Source organism: Macrosteles quadrilineatus, unplaced genomic scaffold (assembly GCF_028750875.1).
Source record: "Macrosteles quadrilineatus isolate MER2022 unplaced genomic scaffold, UCM_ALF_1.0 Scaffold_1__1_contigs__length_201487025, whole genome shotgun sequence".
Classification (NCBI taxonomy): Eukaryota; Metazoa; Arthropoda; class Insecta; order Hemiptera; family Cicadellidae; genus Macrosteles; species Macrosteles quadrilineatus.
In genome coordinates, this window is record NW_026542594.1 from 121,812,874 (window position 1) to 121,840,792 (window position 27,919).

Genomic DNA, 27,919 nt, shown 5'->3' on the forward strand with positions numbered 1-27,919 from the left:
GTTTATAAAATAATTCTTTTTAACTATGGGAATATCAATTTATAATTTATCAACGTGCTTCTCTTCTGAAACAGCAATACCGGATGCATAATTAAGGTCAATGACCTAAAATATCACGATTGTGCAATATTGTATTTTGATGTTGAAATTAAAATCACGACAAAAGTTTGTATATATCCATGGTCCTTATCGTTTAATCATTTAATATGTACACAATCAATGCTAAATAATCGTGGTTAGTTCTAACTTTATTTTTTATTATTCAAAGTTTCTACCCAGTAAGACAATCCAAAGTCAAACCGGGCAATGAATACCCAAAAAACAACGTATCTTGTCCTGTGATTGGAATACCACTTGCCGGCCAGTCCTTTAGGTTTAGGGAAGTAGTGCAAGTCTATATAGCTTCAAGGTCTTACCCACCCCTTCCCCCTCCGGTCCTACTTGACTCACTACCCGCGTTCCTTTCGAGGTCATTGCCCAACCCCTCCCACCCTTCTATTGTGTTGCCTTTCTATTGTTTCTATTCTGACTTTTTTTCGGGAAACATTAAATCTATTGTTTACGTAACATCACAGTAGTAGGCTAGATTTTTCTACTTTGAAACAGTACTGTAAAAAAAACTATTACGCAGTGCCCCTAGTATCAGGAGCGAGACAAGCACGAGTTGACTTTTATTTGACCATGGTAGTTCTTTTCTGCTTTATGTCTGTTTGTTCCAGACGAATCTAATCATAAAGCAAAACAGCTGATAACGACTAAAATAGTTATCGGTATTGCATCATACAGCTTCTTTCCCGTTTGCTGTTAGGTCGTTGGAAACGTATTGCTGTAATTTTGTCCTGGGAAACTAATGGTGGTTATGGAGATTTAGTTTTCTGTCCAAAATGTCAAAATATATTGTCTATCCGAAAAAGTCGGATATATAACGGATAGTGTCGGATATAGAATTTGGGCTCGGTTCGGATACGGATATCCGAACCGAACCGAATCCGACCCGATTTTTCGGATATCTGCACACCTCTATCATCTATACCAAGAAATGTTAGTTTTTTTAGAAGGGTTTTGTGCAATATACTATCAAAGGCCTTGCTGAGGTCTACAAGAATCATATTAACATAATCACAATTTTCAAGGCTATTAATAATAACAGTTACAACTTCATTTAATGCCTTAGTTGTGGAACGTCCAGGTCGAAAACCAAATTGCATGGTGTCTACTCTCAGGGAAATTCGGGAAAACCGGGAAACCTCCGGGAATTTTCTCTTACCTTGAAATGTCCTGGAAAACTCCACGAATCCACCCAAACTCCCGGGAATCCGGAGCCCGATCATCGGAATCGTTGGCTAACCGAAACACTTCCGCTTTTATTGCCGCGATCATGGGAAACGATTATCGGTGTCGCCGAAACCGCAAGATAAGCCCACGGGTATCGCCATGATCGTGGGAAACGATTATCAGTGTCGCCGAGACCGCAAGATATGCTCACGGGTATTGCCTTGATCGCAGGAGACGATTACCGGTGTCGCCCAAACCGCAAAATATGCACACATATGTTGCTGCGAGTGGGAAACTATTATTGGTGTCGCTGAAATCATAAAATATGCGAACCTGTTTTGACGCGATCGGTTGCCGGTTTTGACGAGATTGCAAGATATGCTCACCGGTATTCCCACGATCGCGGGAGATGATAACTGGTGTCGCCTTACCTACCAGTTATACTGTTTTATTATGTTGTATAAAATATTATTCTTTGGAAAAGTTTTCATAAATTACTTCCAGTTTACTATTGAGCACATAAAAGTCTTATCAGATGTTTGTTTAAGATCTTCATAATTTATTACTAGGGTGATGATGCAATATAAAACCCCATTAGCAGTTCCAAATCCATTAACATTTTATCACCACAATAATTGTTGTATTCAAGTACTTCCAAGAACTGTTGAGTTTTATCACTTTTATTTCTTTTCGACTTTCTCCAATTCTATTTTTATCATAAAAATAATAGTTTTATGATGACTGTTAAATGTTATCTCTAACTCAGTCAGTATTTTCGTAGATATTCAATTTGCCGCTGGCTATTGCCTACTGCCATAAAACTGTTTATGGCTACATATTAAACTTGTAACTAATCTACAATCTTATTTTATAAGTTAAAATATTTTTTATAGATATTTTATCTTTCTATTAACAACCACAAGCATAGTTGTTGTTGTTTGCATAATTTTTGTTTTCGTTATTCAAGCCTACTCGGTCTCAAATTATGTCATTACATGTTCTGTATCTTGCTGCCAAGCATCGGCATATATTTATCTATAATCCCACTTGGCTGGTTATGTAGCTTGGGTTATGTAAACAAAATTCGCTCCCTATATATTTCTTATGGAAGTTAAATTTGGTTTTTCATTTCCGAGTTCATTTGGCTCTTCTACCCGACCGATTTTTGTGATTGAGGTCTAAAATTGAAGGTATGCACACACAGATTTGCCATCAAGCAACGGCATCTAGTGTTTTTTTTTACTAAAAACATAATTTGATTTATTTTTGAATTCTCACATTAATTTAAGATGTATTTCACAAGCTATAATTATATAATCCTATATTTTGGTCTAAGAACCTTCAGTGAAATACCGGCTTTCACATAAGATATTAGTTATTCAAATCGGACGAGTTTTAAGTAAACGCAAGGTGAAGAACCAACATAAATACCATTTTCATGAGGTTTTTCTGTACCGGTCACGAGAAAAGTCAAGGGTCTTCAGGAGGTATCGCTGCCACCACTACTCTAATAAAGGGAGAGTAGGCCCTAATGAGAATGGGAAGATAAAATAATAATAATAATTTTGATGCTGAATACTTGAGGTTTATTTGAACTATTAGATGCAAATGTGTGAGTATTAATTATTAATTATGAGCAAAAGCAATGATGTAGACAGTGCGATGTGTTAAGCGCAGGTAATACCTAGATGACAATGCCCGTGTGCCTCCCTCCCTATTCCAATACAGAATCAAGTAACTTCAACGCGTCTCTTTGTTCTTACACTTGCATTGAAATCACGTGATTTGCCGTTAGATAAGCCTTAAAGGCCATAAAGAACTAAGGAAACTGTTTCAATTGAACTTAAATACAAAAGCAAAATAACAACTAAATATTACACTTGATTTAGGGACGGTGACTTGCTACATTTCTATGATTATTAAAAATCCATAGCTCCATGATTTTTATATGTTTTGGACTCAAAATAATCAGCAAAGTATAGGCTTTAATTTGATTTATTGATCTTTTGAATCAGTTAAGCTCAAGATACTGTATTACTCAATCAAAAATCATAAATTTGATTATTTCTTGGATATTATATTTATTTTAACGCTGCGGATCAGCATAGGTCCTCTCCTACATGTTATATGCATAAAAAAACATAAGATTAAACATTAAAAACATACGTGTGTATGCTAAATTAAATTAATTAATCATTAGCAATGATAACAGCTTTATTATTAATTTAAAGTGGCTATTACAAACCGTAGTAGATTTAAATATTAATATTATCTAAAAAAGAATTATTTTGATATAAAACATATACCGTAATCTCCGCAATTTCATGCAGATTACAACTGTGTAAATAAATTGATAATCAAGCCACTATAAACAGATATATAGCGTATTTTGCGAGCGCAAACTTGGAAACACCGTAAGACGTAATGAGTAAGAGAGAGACAGCTCAGGTGTTAGGTGGTGGGAGAAGCACCCAGAGGCCAGACCGAAAACCCAGTACACAGCGTGCGATCCAGTTGTAGTAATACAGATCGATGTCTGAAACATAGTCACCTATGTAAACAATACTTAATAAATCATTTTCAGACATAAATACGTCAGATAAAACTTTGTAATCTTACACAATTATTCCTTCTGAAAATAAATGCATTTGCATTATGAGACACAACTTGACGATGGTATGATTGACTGAACACACAAATAAATGAAGAAGCTTCATCATACAACAAAACAAACAACAGAGAGCACGTGGATATGGAGCCGCACAACATAGTGTTTTACAGCGAGGCAGGCTCAGCTCGGAGACTTGTGTAAATGGCGTCCGAAGTGTAGGTGGTAGCTCCGGCATGTAGTGTAGTGGGGTCTTGGTTTGTGTTAAGACAAGACGATGAACCAAAACCAAAAGCCAAGATCAAATGCTCAATAATCAAAATGCAAAATGTTGGCATAGTATAAATATTTTTCTCCTTGAGGTACAGTTAATTATAGGTAATTTAGATCCTTTCTCAGTTTTGTTTGTACAAGAAGGTGCTAATAATATGATTATTATATTTAACAATAAGTTTTAATTTTGGATTCAAGAAAACCTTGAAGCATTCTTTTTTATTGCTTACTGGACGAACCTTCTACCACAATTCAATGAATACAACGTAAAAGTAAAACTATAATGATTAAGTGTGATTTTTACAGCAAGAAAATGCAGAATCAGAAGGTGAGCAGGAAAAAGAGAAGGCTGCTGAGAAGGCAGCTCGGGTGGAGGCTTCACTGAGGGAGAGAGAGAAGGAGGTACAACGGACACTGGCTGTGCATCTCCGAGACAGGGACAATGAGAGAGAGCAGCACAAGCATGATGAAGCTGTGCAGCACTTCAATGCACTACTGGCTGATCTGGTAATAAGTTGATTAGTCAAACATCTTCATTTTAGAATGTAATTTAATGTTATGATAACTAGAGTTGAATTCAATATTTTAAATAGATAAAAGGATGAAACAAGGAACTAAGTTTTTATGATAAATGTGACCTCATCACATTTTATTTATTTCAAAAGGCAATGTTTTCTGAAAATTGATGTGGTCATATACAATGAATTCAATTAAATGGTAAAATAATAAATAACTATTCCAACAATAAATAAGTTGTTTTAAATGAACTTACTATATAGCATTATCATAAAAGTTATTATTTGAAAGATATAATATATTGGTAAATATTTATTGACAGAATAAGAGAATATTTATGACAGGAGAAATAGATTTATTTGTATAACATTTAAATGCCAGTACTTCTTTATTCCTTCAACAATGACTAAAGTGTTTACACCAGAGGTTAATGTTTATGTTAGTGAACTCAGCCTATCAAATTATTTCACGACAAATCCTCAAGTTAAACTTATATGTGTGTATAATAAATGTCTGATATTGTAACCAATAGAAAGCAGTATTCAATTTAGCACCTATCATAAACAATAGATTTGTTGTACAGTAGAACCTTGACTATCCGGGGTAATGAAGGGGAGGGAGACCACAGGTGACTGAATGATAACTGAACACCACGAAAATCCAACATGACATAAACATGTATTACAAACCCACAAAAATGCACTGTATAAATGGACGTTAATGTGATAATTAATGAGCATTGTCATCATCAAAATACAATTACAGGGTGTACACTGAATGGGAAAACTAGGAATTATGCTTGATTTTGTAAACCGGGAATTATGCGTGAGTTTTGTATTCCCACCGGGAATTTTCAATTCACCGCAATCGTGCATGTAGACGATCATGTTTCAATGACCATGGGAGACGATGATTCAGGATTTTGTCACTACCATGGCAGTCAGTGGTGATGTTTCCGTAACTGAGGAAGATCTTCAGGATTTTGAAGTGATGACAGAAGATGATGATGTCTCTAGGACAGCGGTAGATGATCACAATATTACCTCAAGTTTTGGCTGAATTAAAAATTTCTGGATACACACCTCCAGTTATGATAAAGTTTTCTTTTGATATATCTTCATTTACCTTTAAGAATCCTTGGAGCCTAGACGTTCTAACTCATAAAACAATTTTAAAAATATAAAGACAAATTTTTAATCTCATAGTATACTAGGTATTTTAATTATAATCACTTTGGTGTTTGAAAAACTATTTTTGGATGATAATTAACTCTTCAGCAGCTGTTTGAAATTATCCAAGATGGCCGCTAGCCTCCAAGGACTATTAATATGGTATTGTAGTTGAGTGGTGTAAAACTGAAATTGGCTAGTTAGAATTGTTATTGCTGCATTAATTTTCTTTTATGCTACTTGTAAAACTATACTCAAAAATTAGGCCTACATACTTTTTGGAAGCACGTAAAGACAGGGGTTGGTAGTAATCCATAAAGAAAATATCTTCTGATTATACTATTTAATCAGAGTATTATAAACATTGCATACTTGTATCAGGCAATATTACAGTATTCACAAATTTTGTTCCTTTTACTGAGCAAGCTTTTTTCGATAACAAATAGTGTTAGTGTTAAAAAAGCATTTCGAGCGTTGGTGCAAAAACGCGTTGGAATGAAAAGGACAACCTGAACTACCTGGAATTGCTCATGCATTTTTTTCTGGCTGGCCTGCTGGACACCCTGGATTAGTATTACACAATCTTGATGTATTAAGTCATTAACCTTGGTTCAGTAATACAAACTGTATTGTTTAAAATCACAGCTTACTCAGCAAAAGAAGTACACATTAAACATAAACTATACCAACTATAGTTAAAATTAAATTAATAACTATAGTGCACAAGTTATTATTTAGGATGATATGAAGAGTAGTGTTTGTCTTAACACTACTCTGGTTGTACTCAAACAACAAAAACTGTCTAACTGTATAGCAATAAATCACGTAAAGAACACAATAGAAAGTCTAGTAAGCTACTGCTAGTCATAGGCTAGACTACATGCTGTTTCATTTCAGGACAGAAGAATGTTGATAAAAACATTAGATGCTGTAACTGTAAGTCATAGTAGGTACATAGAGATAATAACAAGAACAAGTGGTAAAATAAGGTAAAGATAACAATGACACTTATTCACTTATCAATCACTTATTCTTTCTATTTGTTCTTCTATTCTTTCTTAGGTTTCTCTTTATCCACACATTCAACACAGTGCCACTAATTAAGTTATCAAAATCATTCAAATTAGTAAAACATGAACAGATTGTTGTTATAACTCAGTTTCCATGAAAATCAATCGATAAAATAATATAATGAGCTTAACATGGGTTGTAGAATCTTACTTGTTTCCAAAGTTAATGACCTCATCTCATAATGCAAACCAGCTGTGTGGAATTGTGAAATAAATGCATTAGGCAGTTAGTCAAAATAAGCCGTAACGTAAATGTAAACATTATGAGTATCCACTATACCTGAGTGGTTACCATGAAATCCAACAAATGTTTAATTTGAAAAACCTCACCTCAGATCTTTGGAAGCCTGTGGGGCAGAGCCCAAGGTAATTATCGAAGTGGAAATAGTCTTTTTTTCTAGTGCATCCCAGTAGCAGTCTACTACTACAACCATGAGTGAGTGGCAGTCCGTGGTCATGGAGAAAACACGGTACATACACTCTCTCGTCATCATCATTGTCTCCCACAGTATAGAAATGGCATTATCGTCATCCGCGATCGCGGCAAAATCCTGCAGATCTCCCGCGGTTTTGTAGTGACATCACCTGCGGTCACAAAAACTTCATCATAGTCTTCTCTGATAGCAGTATAATCCTGGATATCTCCTGCGGTTGAGATATCACCATTCCATGATTACAGAAACGCTATCAACGTAGGCAAAAGCATACGTATTTATTTACCATGCAAACTTCACAGACGCATTCTGCAGTCAGGATCGTAAAAATTCAGCTTGATTTTGTGAGTTTGTGCTCGAGCTTGTTGGCCAGACTTGGTTCGGCTCGATACTCATAATTTGTTATAGTTTTTAAAACTAAGAGAGAAAAACACTATACAGTATTGAGAATCAACTTCACCATTCATGATCTTGCTGAATACTACAGGTAATTTAACTTACCTAATTTTAGTCCAATTGATGTTTTTAGGTACGGAATTCGGAGCTGGTATGGAGAGAGGCTAAAAGACAACTTCGGAAAGACCATCGCTGGGAACTAGCGGAACTCCTTGATAGAGAAGAGAAAGAGAAACTGTTTAATGAACACATAGAACAGTTGTCTAAAAAGAAGAAGGAGAAATTTAGGTTTGTTATCATTTTAAGCATGTGGATAGTAAGTAAAGTATTTATCTATAATATAATGCAAGTAAGAAAATTACTTCAAAACAAATTCTAGAGATTATTTCAAATCATTCGATTAACAGTTAAGTTGTTACACCCCTCCTACATTGCTATTGAAAAACAAAGATGGAAAAATTGCCCATAATAACAAGGAGAATGCAGAAATTATAACAGAAGCGTTTAATAAACTATTAAACTGTGACAAACCTAAAAATCTTCTAACAATAAATACGAACACTCCCATAAAAACAAATCCAGAAAATTTAAACCCACCTACAATACAAGAGCTGTGCAGAACAAATAATTACACTGATATTGATTATGGATTACTACAGAAAACGAAACAAACTTCTTTCAATAACATTTGTAGATTTTAAGAAAGCTTACGATTCCATTCATAGACCATCATTGTTAAAAATTCTCAGACATTTCGGACTCCACCCAATATTAATCAAACTTATAGAACTTACCTTGACAAATACCTTCAATAAAATTAAATTTAGAGGAGAAATATCAGAACCTTTCCTGGTCAAAACTGGTTTGAGACAGGGAGATGGCCTTTCACCACTTCTTTTTAACTGTGCACTTGAATACATTATGAGGGAATGGCTTAAAACAAACCCAAAAAATATTACTGTTGGAACAAAAAAAGATGACATAAAGTTAAACTGTTTAGGATTTGCTGATGATCTGGCTCTTCTAGCTAATAACATCCAAGAAACCAAGCAACAAATAAAATCACTTCAGGAAATAGCCCAGAGCAAAGGTCTAAAAATTTCTTTTGAGAAAACTGAAATAATGTTAACAAAACCACCATTGGCTAACAAAATCAAAATTGGAGAACATTGCATCAAAATTGTAGAAAATTTCAAATAGTTAAATGAAGTTATAACATACAATCTTAAGAAAAATCCATCATGGCAAAATAGAACTAGGGTTGCTTTCAGAGAGGTGAAAGCCAGTTGAGCGGAACAAACGTGATTTGATATTTGTATAAGTAACTAAATGTAAAAAAGTCAATAGATTTATTAACTAATGCTGGTTTTATTGATTAAAATTATAATAATTCAAATTTACCTCTTCCAGAAGTGCATTATGGTAGTTTTGACCAGGAAAATATTACAGTAGTTGGAATATGATATTAACATCCAAAAAGGGCATTAAAGTATAAAAAAGAGAAAGGAAATTTAACATTCAAATTCAACTGTAGCCTACAACAAAAACATTGGACTTCATTTTTCATCCTTACAATTGGTTAAAGTGTGTAAAAAAACAGTAACTATTAAAAAACGAGTATTGTATAACAACAGGAGAGGAAATTTGACATTTAAATTCAACTGTGCAACATAAACATTGGTCTTCATTTCAACCCTTGCAATCAGTTAAACTCAGCTTTCTTTGCTGGAAATAATTTATGATTGTTAATACCATGTATTCTTGATGGAGGATATGATTGTAATGTAACTGGAATGTAGGTCTTTCTGTCATTATTAGGACGATTTAGCGACGGCATTTTAATACTGGCCATAATAATACCATTTGCCATTGGATACAGAAGATTTTGATGAAAAAGCTGGCTACAAATTTAACATGGGGATGGAATGTCTAGCTGTATTGATAGTCAAAGATCAAACATAGGCTTACGAAAAATGTAGGGCTATTTTAATGCAAGACTCAAATGTAAAACACCTTTAAAAGACTAAAATGAACTGAATTATCAGTCATGTATTTCAATGTGTAAAAACTGCAAAAATACTTATTGAACAACAAAATAAGATGGCTGAAATGTAGGCCTAAACATAAGTAATAAGTAAACATCGCATTCAGCTGATTTAAGTGAAAACAGAATAATAATCCTAAATAGGGAAGACATGCCTTAAATATACAATGTAGATAATATAACTAGAAATTAGTAGCATACTTCTGGACAGGCCTAGACAATTATCCATACCGTGGTTAAAAGTGTACTTCTATAAGCCCAGGTTTACTTATTACGGATGTAACTGGACGTATGTATAGTCCGTGGCTTGGCAATCAAATAACAGTATTTATATAGGATAGGCTACTGTTATCAATATTTGAAATTACTAAATTGTTACCAAATTACTGTTTCACAAAATGCAGATTCCATTTTCAGCCAAGCCATTAAAATAAGGATTTGCCGAACAATTATTAATATTACAGAATAGTATTTAATTACAACTTTTCACATTTCATAAATTATATGTTAGTTTTGCTATGGTCAAAAGGTCCAAATCCAAATGTTCTTTACATTTGGTTTTTATGTAGTAATTTGCTAGAATCATTGATTTTATATAAAGTCAATGCTAGAATACTGTAGATGGTTTGTTAAGACCATATGCAAGCATTTTTGAAATCGTTTCCCCGTTTAACCAACCATTCCAAAAGATAAAAATTATATGGTGCAACACAAATAAACAACCCAATCACCTACTTATAACCTACACTTTACCTTCCTAATCTAACCTTACTTCAAAACACTTAATGTAGTCACGAAAAAAATACTCATAAACCCCGACCTACCTTCCCCACATGCCTAAATTAGATCAGTGTTCAATCTGCGTTTTATTTCAGTTTACTGCACCGTCGATGTAATTCACCATAATATAACCTGTGAGGTATTCGGTATTATCGGATTAAATATCGATTTCGATGCGGTTCGATATATCGCTTATTAAATCCTGATTTCTAACATTGGCTGTTTCTAATCAGCTGGCAACACAAATAGGTTCCCAAGAAAGTAGTCACCGGTCCGTATCCCTCCGCCCCTTGTTTATGCTCCGCGCATTGAGAAAGTAGTTCCGTATATTTTCTCGATTTGCAGTGAATTCCGCGCCTTAAAAAAATTTTTTAACGGTATTTTCTTGTTTATTAAGATCATAGGAATGGTTTAAAAACGTTAAAAGAAAAGTCTAGAAAGTTCAGAAATACCTTATGATTCTCTTGTTTACATTTTTCTTGTAAACAAAAAACCTGGCATGGCTACTTTAGTCCCATAAGCCTAATGTTAAAAATTGGAAATTTTAAGTTTGTTTTAAATTGCATTAGCATTATCTAATTGAAATTTGTTTGTTTAAAAACCACCTCACTATTAATCTAAGTAATTTTGTTAAGTTTGGCTGAAATGCGTTCAGCCGTTATTGAGTGATGTTTTTTCTATTTGTCGCATTGAAGTTGATCCCAAAGAGCGGAGCGAGCGAAATTAATCAGAATGCAACATATTACTAAAAACACATACCTACAACAAAAAATGCCTATCAATAGCAACAAAATTGAAACACTACAAAGCAGTCATACTTCCACAAATAGCATATGCAATTGAAACTATATTTAAAACAACCAACACTGTAGCAATAGATAAAATACTGAAAATAGAAAGAAGAATCATCAGAACGTGTATAAACAAAAAATATCAAAAAGATGGAGTTTGGAGACTGGCCTCAAATAAAACTGTATATAAGGAAATAGAGCCATTGACAAGTATAATTAAAAAGAAAAGAATTTCATTCATTGGACATCTTTTAAGGACACCGGAAAATAGAATAAGCAAGAAAATAATTAACAAGTTGTGGAATAGCAAGAGTGACTTTAGGTGGATTACAGAGATTAAGGAGGACATGAGAAGGTTGAAAATATCATTAGAAGATTTGGAAAAAAGTCGGAGTCGCTTGCAGTACTCAAAGACAAAAATATCATCCTGCCAATAGGAGCAAACAATCAGAGACAAGAAAGAGTGGTTTCGGAAGAAGAAAGAAAACAACGGTCGGAAAGAATGAAGAAGTATTGGGCGGACAAGAAGAAGAAACAGAATTTAAAAAGAACCTGACCATTATATTGACCTAAGTGGTCCAATGCTTGCCATGAAATAATAATAATAATAATACAAGTAACGTTTGCGCACAATAATTTCAAAAACGGCTCCTATGATTTCTTCTAAATTGTTAGGAATATCTTAGTTTCAGACTAAAAACAATTTCCATGCAAGCCACTGTTCTGGGAAAATTTGTTTTTCGTTATAATCTGTCAACATTCTCACCAATTGTGTATATAATTTATCCAGAGGTACTTCTGGAGCACATAAATCATAAACCTTCTGATGTAAGCTAGGGGTTAAAGAATGAAGCAATGTGTATACCTTATCTGTAGGATTCATTCCTTGTCCATGTAAGTGAATGAAGACTTCTAGACGTCTTATGAAATTCATATAAAGAGAGAAAATGTCCAAGTAGACCCGGTCAGGCCTAATCCGCTGTTGTCAAAACATAGCTATTGTTGTGAAACCGAGGGTGCGCGCTACCCCATCCCAGCGGTCATTGCTACTGCCTCCCTTTAATTCTTAATTCTTTAATTAGAAATAACTCGGCCCAGTACAAATTCTATAAATCGAACGGGTGATCGCCTATAATTAAGTGACAGGTCACATTTTATTCATAAAGTGAAGACAAATATCACAAAATTTGAATCACAATCCTACGTTGCTTCGTTGATTGGCTAGTTTAATTTTTAGAATTTGTACTGGGCCGAGTTATTTCTAAGAATTAAAGGTAGGCAGTAGGGTTGTGCGAATAGTGATTTTTAGGTTCGAGCCGAGCCGGAACTTAAGCAAAAAGTTCCGAGCTTCGAGCTTTTTCGAGCCGAACCTTAACCTTCTAAAGTTTGTGGTATATTCCTGTTTTTACGCAAAAATAAAGATAAAAAATACATGTAATTGTTTAAACTTACTCAAATAGGTGTTTAATAAGTAAGTATTTTACCAAGTCCCTATATATTCAATGAGTTTGCTTATCCTACTAGGCCTATTTATTAAAGGTTTAATGGGAAATACAAGATAACATTCTTAATAAAAATGCAAATTTATTTTATACAAGTAAATAATATATCAATACAAAACAATAGATTTATCTTGGAAATATAGCCTATTTGAAAATGAACCAAACATTGGAAACTGAGATCAAGTTGATAATGCCAAAACTAGAAGATGAAAAAAATAACGGTAACAATAACACATGAATAGATAATGTAACAAATAAAAATCCATACTAAAGATTAGGATACACACTTTACCCTGACACTACATTTTAATTTCCTAAAAAGGAAGTATTTTGTCAGGGTGTCTACCAACCGGGAAATCCGGGAAAACCGGGAATTGTACTTAATTTTTTACTGGCCATGAAATGTACGGGAATTGTCCTTAAATGCCAGACTATGTCCTTAAATTTTTAATGGGCCATAATTTTATCGATTGCTAGTTGGTTAGGAGCACATAAAAGGTTTATCAGAAGTTTGTTTACATTTTCATAATTTATTACTAGAGTAATTATGCAATAAAAACCCCATTAGCAGTCTCAAACCCATTAATATTTTATCACGACAATCAAGTACTTCCAAGAACTGTTTACTCAGTAGTAGCTTAGCTCATAAAAGTTGTATCACTTTTATTTCTTTACAACTTCTTTATTTATTACTAGAGTAATCATTATTAGATCCCAAACATATTTTATCATGGAAATAATGGTTTTATGATAGCTGTTAAATTTCACTTCTTACTTGTACTTTCGGCTTGAACATTTGCCGCTGGCCATTGCCTAGTGCCATAAAACTGTTTATGGTTTCATATAAAACATGTAACTAATCTACAGTCTTATTTTGTAAGTTAAACCCCTTTGTTATGGATATTTTATCTTTCAATTGACAAAACCACAAGCATTGTTGTTTGCATTAATTTTTTATCACTACATAGGCCTACTTGGTTTCAAATTATGTCATTGCATTTTCTGTATCTTTGTACATTGTTGGCGTTCAGGATTCAATTTTTTTTATTTCCCATATTTATTTATTGCGTTGTATGCTTTAAGCAATCTAAATCTTATGAACTAGAATGATGATATTGTTGTGACTTTGCTGATATTATAACCTCATTGTTTGTTACTCAGTTTATATAGGCCCTCCTAAATAATTAGGCCTATGCCTGGGTATTTTGATTCTTTGAAAGAGCTGTAAAATATACTAAGAAAATGTAATTGAGCCTAAGATAAACTAATGATTGCTATGTGTCGATATTAACTTTGCTGATGAAAAGACAATAATCTTACTCTTTGCTTACCATACCGATTTTGTACCTAGAACCGAGTTACCTACAATATATTCATTATGCATTACAGATTTTTTTTTCAAAAATAGTCGAGAACCTAACTGTGATATGCAGAAAACCTCCACACTCCTTATAGGTTATCCTGCATACGCACATGGGAGCGTAGCTTTATAGCAAACCCGAATCTTTAAACTTATTCTACTTTATGCTATGAGCTGGGTAGCTGTTCAATAAGAGAATCAGATTGTGTTCATCAAATAGGCTTTTAATTTGTCTAAAGTAATCAAGCTTTAATACAGTGACAGTTACTCTTAAGTATAGCCTACTAACAAATGCCTGGTAAGAACCGCTCTGGAGGTAGCTTGAATCTTAGATTTATAATCCCCAAAAACGAAGTGAAACTATTCCCTTGTAATCTAATCAAATCAAAGTATAAATCCCCAAAAGAATTCCTTCAAAACAAAACACAAAACCTCAACTAACTTACAGTCCCCTTAAATCAAAACTTCCCGTAAAAAACTCCCGACTACAGGGCCTAACCCCAAGATAGAGAAACCAGTACTCACCCAACTCTCCTGGGCACCTTGCCCCGGGCAACTGACCCCTTTCCCTACCTCAGGTGGCCTATTTATTGATCTGACAGCTACTGAGTGCAAAGCCCTCAGTGTTTACAAAACACCTCCAGCACGCTTCACAGCAAGCAAGGCCTGACCACAGGTCATCAACCTAGCTTGCCCAGGCTACCCTCCTTTACATCCCCCCTTCTCCTCCAGACGATGTCCTCAGCGTCTCTTTTAACATTCAAAGAAAAATTATTGACAATTTCAAACAAAAGTTTTACGAAAAAAAGTCCCCCAATTAAAAAAAACTTTAAGACAAACTACTTTACAATATTACAAAACTGAGAAAACAAAACAAATTACATTTTATCCATAATCCTAAACATTTTAACTAAAGCATTGTTTTCCTCAGTGGTGATAGCAATGAATGAGTGCAAAGCGCTTTGTCTCCAGTGGGTAGATGGAATGTGCTGAGTCACCAGGTAGTTTTCTGTAGTAGTGCTGATGTAGACAACTAGCTGAGTGTGCAAGGTCGGCCAACATCAGCTCGTCAGGTTACCAACTTGAACTGGACCCCAAAACAATGCTAATGTTTCTGAAAACAACTAAGATAAAACATTACTATATGAAATAAACTAATCAAACATGGATAAGCATATCCACACCAGCGAGCCAGTCATGATTGAATGAGTAAAGGTATACCATCCTGAGGCCAGCCCTTGTTAAACGTTAAAAAAACTCACAAAACACCCCTTTTTACTTTAAAAAACTGAAAGTTAATTCTCCGAAACTGAAAAGAGAAACCTCCAAAGTGTTTCCATACAATGACCGCTAAAAAAAAACACATATTATAATTTACCTACCTACTCTAATTAAGCTATTAAAATCAATACATATCGTAATAAAAAATACTACCCTATTAAGAACTTTTATAACTTTACACTCCCACGCTCAAAATCTAACACACTGACACTACTCTTATTCCACAATATAAAACCTATTTTTAAAATGTTGCTGATACAAAAATAACCCTAGGGTATTATCTCAAAGAAGGGTACCTATCTAAAGTAATCACAATTTGTACCATAAATCTTCAAAACAATACTAAACAATAGAACATATTCAGATAACTCACTGCCTATATCATCACTTAACCAAAATCAATACTGTATATACAACAAAAACGAGATAGCGCCTACACTTAAATTACTTTACTATAAGAAATATTGGACAATAGGCATGAAAGGATATCACTCAGGTATTCCCGTTGACTCAGGCATTCTGCCTAAAATTCTATGAATGCCATATATGAGAGCCTTACTTGTTCAATCCTAAATACCCCTACTCAGTTCGGAATATTAGTACTGAAACAAGCGGCACTTCAGCATCTGTGTAGCACATCTGAGTGATAGCAGGGAAACTTGGAAAACCAGGATGAACATGGAAGTTATTACACAACAATTTGATAAAAACACAAAATTAAACGATACATAATCAAACTAACAAATCACCTACCGCTACTCTTTGAATTTAAAGTTAACTTTAAACAGAAAATTAAATACTGACAAAAACATGTAATCATACAAAAATGTATACTTCACTATTTACATTGTACAAGAGTACATACTGATTTCCTTACATACAATTAAGCTCATCCTACCCCTTTTGCATCATCCCTATGGTCTCTCTTGAGTCTACCAACATGTAGCCTATCCTTCGACCATTTTCCCTCTTTCCCCAACTTAAACTCATTATTCAAAAAGCGATGAAACTTTATGGCTTCTTTTCCTCTCGGTGTCTCAACCAAGACCTCATCGCCTACGTCACATAATACATCTCTCCTATTTTTGTCCCAAAGCTTACTTTGAAGATCATGTGCTTTGCCACAATCCCGCGGTGACACCTCTCGTACATCATGCAACATCGTCCCTGCATTTAACACAACATGATCTGGAATCTTCGGTAAAATTACTAAATCATTTGATTGTGAGGCCTCAAGCAAATGATTTCCCTTCATGTCCATTTCTTCCTCAACACGCAAGCTACTACACAAGGTTGTGGAATTGTTCTGTGTACCTGTCACAAAATTAACCGGTGGTGTTATTTCACTACCCGTCATCTTACATACCACGTTGTCATCTTTGAAATTAGGGACATCATTTTTTAATGCTACCTCTGATCGAATTGGAACCACACCTCCACATTGTAGAGGAATTTGTATATCTTCTAATGTGTAAACATTAATCACGTGTTGTTGCAATTCTCCCCTTCTAGTCCCGAAATTCATCAACCAATTCATGTCCATAGGCAAAGTTAGCTTAAAATTACCAAAATCAAACTTTACTAAGTGTTTTGCATAGTCCAAAACTACCTTATTCCGAAGCAGAAAATCATTTCCTAAAAGGACCTGGGAGCTTAAATTTGATATAACATAAACATTTTGACTGAAACAAACATCATTAATTGTAAACACGACGTTTGTTCTGCCTAATACCTTAAGAGGAGATTTATCAGCAGTTATTAGCGAAACATTTCCTGGAATGATCACTGTGTCTTCATTCACTAGACTGCAATCAATTAAAGATACATTTGCTCCTGAGTCTAGCGATATTTGTATATTCCTACTATTCAATACCCCATTGACATGCAAGGCTAGCTGAGTTGTATTGTGATTGTTGTTTACTGACTCAACAATGTCACCGGACTTAAACACCGAAGCCTCAGCGCTGAGCGGCGCAACGTCAGCACTACTCAAGGTCTCTGCACTGCTACGACCTTCTTGCTCATCAAAACAACTAGTGTTACTTACCACCCACCTTAGCATGTCTAATATACATTTACGTTGTAAGATTATCTGTTCGGATTTTGATGGAATATTGGTGCTACTAAGACTCTCGGAAATTTCTTGATTCTTTGAATCAAAATTTACCTGGGAGGGTTGAATGTCCCCTCCCGGCCATTCAAGTTTTTTGGAAAATTACACTCCCTAGCAAAATGGCCGAAAGACCCACATGAATAACATCCCATGTCTCGTTGGTCACTGAACCTTACTCTCCTATCCTGACTAATACTCCTATGTCCTCTATCATAGCTCATCTCGTTCTGATTATAACCTCGTTCCACACCACGTCTCTCCCTGGACCTACCCCGGTAATCTCTATCCCAACCCCGGGACCAGCTTCTCCTACGTGAAGAATCCCTAACCTCACGAGAATCGTCACGGTATCTCCCTCTCGCCCTATCTACGTCTTGATAATGGATAGGCTCTCCCTTACCTTCCTCTCTCTTCCCGGAAAGATTGGCAACCTGTAGCTGCTGCACCAGCTGGGTTAGCGAATCTAGCTTTTTCTCCAAACCTTCGTTAACTGTCGTGTTAGGGGTGCCACCAATATTTTCCAGCCCTAACCTTTGCCTTATTAAAAATGATGACATTTCATACTTCGAAATGTTTTCCCGTAGTCTCCCCGTTGTCGAATTGTCCAGCATCGAAATTTGCTGGAGGAGGGCTGGGTTGAGTCCTTTTAGGATATGACCACAAATCCTGGCCTCCGACATCCCAGGGTCAACACCCGCACACAATTTTTCTACGTCCGCAAAATATTGTATCACCGATTCCGTTGGCAACTGAACTCGTGAGTTCAGCTTAGCTAACATTCAGCGAATTTAAGCCCCCACATTCGGAGTAGAGCCATAAGTGTAGAGTGTGGGAGTGGTTTATGTTGCGATTCAGCTGGAGAGAAAACTTGTATGAACCTTCTCTTAATCTCCTCCCATTCTATTTCTCCATTCTTTCTTTCGATATTCTCAAAAATATCCAGGGCCGTCTGAGAAAGATAAATAGGAAAATATGTCTTAATTTTGTTCTGGTCCCAATTGTTGACTATAGCCGCCCTCTCGAATCGTTTTATAAATGAGACGATGGATTCGCCCGGCGACCCCGAGAAATTCCCAGGATGAAAGAAAGGCTGTTTTTCTTTATTTACGGCCATGTTTGGAAAACCAACAGAACCCGAAGTTGAACTGAAGTCGTCGATTTCTTCGTAAACGTTCTCAACCTCGTTCTCGTTCTGGTTTTCGTAAACAACTTCCCTATTTAAATTTTCATTTGAAAGCTGTTCTTGAATAAAACTAACTCTCCTATTCCACTTACTTATATCCTCATAAAATGATACACCTTCTTGCTTATTCTTATCATCTAATTTCATTAACCTAAGACTAGATCGTAAAAACTCTAAGTCAGCTCCCTTAGGTATAGGTAATTCTAATTTATGAAACAATTCTTTCGCTTGCTCCTTGTTTAAATTTTTTATGTCAGTTAAACTTAGACCCACATCCATTCTCTTCGTAAAATAAACAATTCATTTTCTATTGTAACTGTAACTCTAAACTTCTAAACTAGGTTAAGAGAATGCTTTGATCGAAAATATTGCCTCACTGTATACCTTACTAGACACAATTAGACTGGATTGCTTAATCCCTACTGAACAAAGTACAACAGAATCTATGTAGCAATACTGCTAACTATGCCGAGCTAGCACAAACCTAGCATGTCCTCACAACAACCCAACTCGCTTTGTATCGCAAACAGAAATTGATTTACAAACAAAAATATTTTAGAGCCAAATTAAATGAGGTACCAGAATCGAAAATTTTGTAAAAGTTTACAAAATTCCGGCGCCTACACCACTTGTGATATGCAGAAAACCTCCACACTCCTTATAGGTTATCCTGCATACGCACATGGGAGCGTAGCTTTATAGCAAACCCGAATCTTTAAACTTATTCTACTTTATGCTATGAGCTGGGTAGCTGTTCAATAAGAGAATCAGATTGTGTTCATCAAATAGGATTTTAATTTGTCTAAAGTAATCAAGCTTTAATACAGTGACAGTTACTCTTAAGTATAGCCTACTAACAAATGCCTGGTAAGAACCGCTCTGGAGGTAGCTTGAATCTTAGATTTATAATCCACAAAAACGAAGTGAAACTATTCCCTTGTAATCTAATCAAATCAAAGTATAAATCCCCAAAAGAATTCCTTCAAAACAAAACACAAAACCCCAACTAACTTACAGTCCCCTTAAATCAAAACTTCCCGTACAAAACTCCCGACTACAGGGCCTAACCCCAAGATAGAGAAACCAGTACTCACCCAACTCTCCTGGGCACCATGCCCCGGGCAACTGACCCCTTTCCCTACCTCAGGTGGCCTATTTATTGATCTGACAGCTACTGAGTGCAAAGCCCTCAGTGTTTACAAAACACCTCCAGCACGCTTCACAGCAAGCAAGGCCTGACCACAGGTCATCAACCTAACTTGCCCAGGCTACCCTCCTTTACATAACGTTGTGCCAGGGCAAATAATGCCAAATTAATCCGCCTGGATCGGATAAGCTATGTTATGATGTTTCCGTGACCGATGGAGATATTTAGGATTTTGTCGCTATTGCAGGAGACAATGATTGCGTTTTTCTGTTACACTATAAAAGCTGTACCTAAAGTATATGTTTGTTTACTTTCAATAAGTTTCTATTTTGAAATTTAATTTTTGTCTATTATTATTTACTTTTTTCTCTGGAACAACTACAATGAAGAACAAGATTAATACAGTTTGACAAATCAGGAATATTATTCTGTAATCACACCGACAAAAGTCCTTAAATGTACGGGAATTGTCCATGAATATTTTATCCAGAATGTAGTAGACACCCTGTTTGTTGAAATTTATACAACTCCTTAAATCATCTTAATAAATTAAATCAACAGCTACCTACTATAAAATAAACAACATAAAACCGAGATCAAAATGAAAATGACTAGGCTATATTATTTAAGGAATATCGATGAAAACAATTAACAGTGTAATAAATCAAAAACTATACAACAAACTGTTGTATGGTATCTTGCATGCTCGAAAATGAAACGAACTTTGAAAGTGATATCCAATTAAAAATGCCAAAACTAAGAGATCAAATAATTTTTTTTTAATAATAACTGGTAGCAATATTACATAAATAAATAATGTAACCAAAAAGATACACTTCAAAACCCTGCATCAACATTTTACCAGGCAAAAAAAGGCAGTGGTTATTGAAATTATAGGCCTACAAAATGTTAAATCATCTTAAAAATTTAATCATAAGATAATACTAGAAAATTAGGAACATGAAACTGAGATCAAGATGAAAATGTTCAGCCCATGTTATTTTAGGCAAGTAATAAAAACATTAACAGCTAAATAAATAAAAAATACATAAGAAACCGTTGTGAATATAAAAATATTTTTAAGCCTACGTACAGTAAATAGATAACTCAACCAGGAAACTACTTCCTTACGCAAAAGATATAGCCTAACTTAGAACTTTAGCATTTTTTATCTGCTATATTAGGCTATATTTCAAATGAGTACTAGGCAGTGCCTTGTTTCAGGTGTGTAAGCCTATTTTGTAAAATTGAATTGGCTATAACTAACCCAAAAGTATGGTAATCGAAAGCCACTTGGCCTATGGTAAAGATAGGTACTGAGATCAAGAGAAAGTTACAGCAGTAAGCTGAATGGTTTAAGTTACCTGGCTTCGTCAAGTGATCCTTCTTCAGTATTATACTACTATAGTTTCGGACTTGAAAATAAGTCCATCTTCAGGTTCACAAAAACGTCAGTGGTCATCTAACCAATTTGGTTAGATTCGTCGATACACATAAAACACATAACGAACACGAAAAACACAAAAAACGAATAATATTGTAAAAGCTGGCCAGTGTATTTAATCACGGGGGACACGTGTGGCGACGCCGGAAGATGAGTCATGACTGCATGTCCACGTCCAGTGGATGACGTAATGTCCCTCTCCTGTCCTGACCTTCCTTAACCTTGGTCCGTGTTATTGCCGTAGTCTCTGTCACCTGATAGTTTCATGGCCTTATTGTAAATTATGTTTGACTCAAATGATAACTTCTCATTCAATACAAATTGGGGATTTTGTTTGGACGATTTGTATATTTCATACTCTTCGATTGTGTTCATATAATGTCCTTTATTGCATGTATGGAGGATTTGCAAATTTGTATTTAAGTCTGTATAATTATGGTTTGAATCGATCAAATGATTGGCGTAAGCTGATGTAGAATGTTTTTTAGGTAAATGTTCTTTAAAACGTTTCGAAAATGACCTTGAAGTTTGGCCAATGAAGATGTCATAACCTGCAACCATGTTTTTCATCCGAGGGTAATCAATAGCACAAACATAGTATTTACAGATGAGGAAATGAGTTTGCTCAACAAAGGGCTCAACTTTAACTTCCCTAACAATAAAAAACACAGTTTTATATCAGAACTATTACAAGCCGAAACAGCAGTAAAATTCCTTAACACAAATGAGACTAGGGACACTTCTAGGGCAATAATCACAAGAAAAATCGACAAAATAAACAATAATCCATACAATCGGAACAAATATCTGTCTAAATATAAATCTTTAAGAAGAACTGCAACCTCTATTAGAGAGAAACTCCAGGCCAACCATTCCATCATTACTAGAGCTGATAAAGGCAATTGTGTAGTCATCTTACATAACTCTGATTACGTAGAAAAAAGTCCAAGATTTCATAATAAAGAATGGTATTGAAACCCTGAACCATGATCCCACACCTAAATTTTCAAAAACCATCAATAGAGCAATATCATCCAGTACTAAACTCTTATCAAGTGACGAGATAAGGCAATTGAAGGTCACTAACCCCCGAGCCCCTGTGTTGCGAGGCCTACCTAAAATACATAAGACAGATGTTCCAATTAGACCACTGGTCAACTTCACACCTTCACCAGCATTTAAATTAGCAAAAAAAATTAGACACTATAATCAGAAGAGAAACTGTCTTAGAAAATAACCACAGCATAAAGAACACCGTCGATTTGGTTAACAACATATCTACTATAGACCTGAACCCACGCAACATATTAGCGTCCTTTGATATCGTTAATTTGTTTACCAACGTACCAATTGACGAAACTCTGAATATTCTAAAAGATAATCTCTCAAAAAACTCGACATTGACAGAAGATACACAAATGGAACTCATAGAACTCACTAAAATTGTCTTGAAACAAAATTATTTCGTTTTCGAAAACAAGTTTTACAAACAAAATGAAGGCATGGCAATGGGGTCACCGTTATCGAGCATCTTAACTGAATTATTTTTAAACAAGATTGAAAATGATCACCTATGGTCTGATCGCAACAAACACAGAGACAAAATCATTTTTTACTTCCGTTATGTAGATGATACGATAGTATTTTTTAGAGGCAACAAGAGACAGTTGAACATGTTTGGAACATATCTGAACAGTATCCACAAGAACATTAAATTCACTTTAGAAGAAGAAACAAATGATACTATCAACTTCCTGGACTTAACCATCACAAAAAAATCTGACAGATTCAACTTTAAAATATATAGAAAACCTACTACCACAGACCAAACCATACATGAATCATCCCATCACCCCCATAGCCAAAAACTTGCCGCATACAATAGTTTCGTACATAGACTACTTTCCATTCCACTAAGCCAAGATAACTACGACAATGAAATCAAAATAATCAAGCATATAGCTGTCTCAAATGGTTATAGCAGTTCATTGATTGATAAATTAATACACAAACACAAAACTAAAATTCCAAAAAATCCAGTGAGTGATAGGAAATATGTCTGTACTGAATATGGCGTCTCACTAAACAACGTTGTGCATTCGGAAATGTCAAGAAACAATGTTAAAGTATCGTACAAAACCTCTAACAAACTATCCAACCTACTAAGAAGCCGCAACAATGACCTTATTGATAAAAAAGATAAGACTGGTGTTTACAAAATCACATGTGACGACTGCCCCTCCTTCTACATTGGCCAAACTTCAAGGTCATTTTCGAAACGTTTTAAAGAACATTTACCTAAAAAACATTCTACATCAGCTTACGCCAATCATTTGATCGATTCAAACCATAATTATACAGACTTAAATACAAATTTGCAAATCCTCCATACATGCAATAAAGGACATTGTATGAACACAATCGAAGAGTATGAAATATACAAATCGTCCAAACAAAATCCCCAATTTATCATTTGAGTCAAACATAATTTACAATAAGGCCATGAAACTATCAGCTGACAGAGACTACGGCAATAACACGGACCAAGGTTAAGGAAGGTCAGGACAGGAGAGGGACATTACGTCATCCACTGGACGTGGACATGCAGTCATGACTCATCTTCCGGCGTCGCCACACGTGTCCCCCGTGATTAAATACACTGGCCAGTTTTTACAATATTATTCGTTTTTTGTGTTTTTTGTGTTCGTTATGTGTTTTATGTGTATCGACGAATCTAACCAAATTGGTTAGATGACCACTGACGTTTTTGTGAACCTGAAGATGGACTTATTTTCAAGTCCGAAACTATAGTAGTATAATACTGAAGAAGGATCACTTGACGAAGCCAGGTAACTTAAACCATTCAGCTTATATTTAGTGATCCAGAGGCTACCTCACCATGAAATTACAGCAGTAAAACATGAACACTCAAAAACTATCTAAATTTAACAAAAATTATTGAATGGATAACATCCACGCATGTAGAAAATAATTATATTATAGCCTACTATAAAAATATAAATATACCAAACAAACACTCAACATCTTGAATATAAAAATATAACCTAGACCTAAACAGATAACTCAACCTGTAACCAGATAACTAACAAAACTAATTGAATGGATTACTTAACCATGTATCTAGAAAATAATTATATTGCACTATAAAAATATAGGCCTACCAAACACTCAACATTTTGCATTTCCAGAGTTCATGAAAAAGTGTGGTTATGTTTATGATGTTTCATGTAACATGAAAATGAACGCCAATGACAATGGCAGTTAGTTAGCGTTTGTACTTTGTATCATAAAATGATATTGATTTGAGATTGTAAGGGTGCAACCATGACCCAAACGTCCCCTGTGCATTTTCGAAATATCTTAAATATCTATATTGTGGTGCAAAAAAACCAATTCACTAATGTGTTCCTGGGTTAAACACCTGCGCCTTTCATTCACCACATTTCCGGCACTCGAGAAGATTCTCTCACTTGCTACTTCAGTGGCAGGAATCCCCAGATAACGCTTTGCAACTGAAGCGATTGGTCCATATAATTGAGAATGCTGTTTCCACAATGAACATGGATTTTCTTGCATTGGTATGCAAGGAGAATTTATGTAGGCCTGGACATGTTGTTTCATTGCATCTTCTTTTGAACTCGGTATGGTTCTTTGTGAGAGAGACTGGAGGTGACCCCATGATGACATCTCTGGTAGACCCTCTGAAAAGAGTACAGAAGGTTGATTAGGTTTTCATGAGTAAAAGTTGTAAAATGCCAATAGGCCTACAACAATAAAGACAATATTGACAAAAAGAAAATGCCCTCTTAAATCCTTCCAAAATTCCCGTCTTTTGGCTAACGCAATAAGAAAACATTTTTTTTTACTCAGTAAACTAATCAAGCTGTTACTACATCCAGTACTCTCATAGAACATTACATTCAGTGTAATTGGCAAAGCCTCAACAAACTCTTGTGTAGAGCATTATAAAATTAATGTTTTCATTTTTTATATAAACTAGTAGCGCAAAGATTTGGCCCTAACTTTATAATTTTAGCCATTCTGCTGACTAAAAATATACTAGGCCTAAATACAACTAGGTCTTACCCTAAAGCTTGTACTGACCTTTTGGACCACCAGAAGTAGAAGAACCTATGGATGCTGGTGGGTTATCTTCAGCTTCAGTGTAGAAACTCATTGCTTCCCTCTCCAATAAGTCAATTGCAAGCTTCTTGTTGATTTCATCTAGGATTAGTGCCTTATACCTCGGATCAACCAGCATTGCCAATTGAGAATGTTTGCCAAGTAGATATTCATCTGGCGGAAATCTTGCATTGATTGCCTTGTCAAGGGCCCTAGCGAACATTGTGCCTCTTGCCCCAGATGTAATGAATTGTCTAATGACAGTTCTTATTCCATCAATCAGAGGTAGTACTGTTGATAACGTTGGAAGATAGCCACTGGAAGATAATTTTGTGGCATCATCAAGTGGTTTCAATATATATATATATAGCCTTCAGCCAAGTCCCATTCGGTAGAAGTGAGGTTGTTAGGTTTTATTGATGTCGATAATTCAGCTGAAATTGCCTGCTTTAGGGTAACAAGACGAGAAAGCATGTTGTATTCAGAATTCCATGTTGTCTCGCAGTCTTGAACAAGTTGGAGGGGAGTTTTGCCTAATTGTTGTTGTAATTTGTTTAGTCTGGTATTTGCGGAAGAACTATGCTTGTAGTGGCTGACAATAGCCCTAGCTTTGGCCAGCATGTGTAGCATACCAGGAACATCTTTTTTAGCATCGCTGAGTGCTAACTGAAGGGTGTGCGCAAAACACTGTATATGCGTCCATGGTGTCATCGACACTGCACTGACCATATTGGCAGCGTTGTCTGTTACACAAAAAACTCGAATAGTACAATCTGTTCTTTGTTGATGATTCCAATCATTTAGTAATTCCATCAATTTAGAAGAAATATTTACAGCGTTATGTTCTTCGGGGAAATGAGAATTACTCAAGCAATAAGATTTTATATTGAAATCTAGATCAACAAAGTGGCCTGTCAGGGAGATAAATGAATCGTTTGCTGCGGATGTCCAGATATCAGAGGTCAGAGATAAGGATTTTAAATCCTGCATTGTATTTTAAAACCATTTGATATTTTTACTTTTGTCTCTTTGAAAAGATCCGGTATAACACTGCGAGAAAAAGTCGTTCTTGAAGGTATTTGATATCTGGGTTCCACAATACCCATTAGGTTTCTGAAACCATCTTCCTCAACCAAAGTATATGGATGGAAACTTTTGGCCATCCACTTTCCAATTGCCTTGGTTATCAGTTGCGATCTGGGATGGTTAGAAGATAATTTCTCAGTTGTTCTAAAATGCTCATCTATTTTAAGTTGCTTAGGGGCTGTAGGCCTAGGCATTTTAGACCTTTTTTGTTCAGCTTTTAAACTTAAAAATCCTTTCTGTTCTGTGTCATATTGTTTATATATGTTAGCATGTTTATTTTCCAAATGTCTTATTATAGACGATGTAGTCCCTGTAGGAGTTTTGAAGGTTTTTTTGCAACTATTACATTTTGCTTCTTTGGAGCTTGTCTTAGTAAAATATTTCCAAATAATGGCCTGACCAACTGGTTGTGTAATACTAGAACTAGGCCTAGGACTATAGTCCAGGATCTGAAGGGGGTTGAGCATGCATGAAAAGGGTGACGCAATTTTATTTCTGATTGTTGTTATAGGCACTATAGTGATCACGAAAACGCATGTCGTCGCCCCCCAGCGTGGTCGACAACCCGGGGGGGAGGGGGGCAATATGGCGGGGGGCGCCGTTTACTAAAACGCCTATAACTCGAGAACTATTCTAGGTAGAACATTGAAATAAACGTCAATTTACTCAAAAAATTATGATCTTTAAAAATGTTAATGTAGTGAAATTCGTATCTTTTATGGTTGTTTAGTTATTTTATATTGAAGCTAAAAATCAATATGGGGTTATGGGGTTAAAATAGGGTTTTCCCATTTTTGACCCTAATAACCAAACAATTTGCAATTTATTTCTTAACCCATTTTCTAGAGCTTAAAAAAAAAAACAAATAATTTAATATAGCAAAGGGCTGTTGTATGCCATACGGTTATGGAGATAGTAAAAAAAACTTAAATTCAAAATGCCCATGTTATTCTTACGGAGAATAAAAAAAAAACGGTTGTAGTTTGCTTATATATGGATATGTTATAAACAAATTTGGCAATTTTGTTTATTTCATACTAAGCTATCAACATTTCAATATAAAACTCACCTCAATACCTTCCCTCTAGCAGCAAACCTAGGTACTCATTATAATTCATTTTATAGGAAATAAAACTGACAGTTTTCAGGGAATATTTTAGTATAATACAATATTGAGTCTGCAGGTTTTCTGCGGCAGGGGTACTTTTTAATGCAACCGAAATTACAAGTACCAAGAGACACCTTTTAAGGATAAACATAGCTTTTATGTTTGTAGATCTATGAATAAAAAAATTGATGAAAAT

General features: G+C 35.2%; 1 protein-coding gene across 1 annotated transcript in view; it reads left to right on the forward strand.

The window, feature by feature from the left end:
- LOC128984075 (transcription elongation regulator 1) overlaps positions 1 to 27,919 on the forward strand; it is a 176,631-nt gene that overhangs the window by 99,853 nt on the left and 48,859 nt on the right. The window contains exons 16-17 of the mRNA XM_054403360.1: positions 4,463 to 4,663; positions 7,875 to 8,029. Of these exons, the coding sequence (XP_054259335.1) occupies positions 4,463 to 4,663; positions 7,875 to 8,029 (356 nt within the window). The remainder of the gene's footprint in view (positions 1 to 4,462; positions 4,664 to 7,874; positions 8,030 to 27,919) is intronic.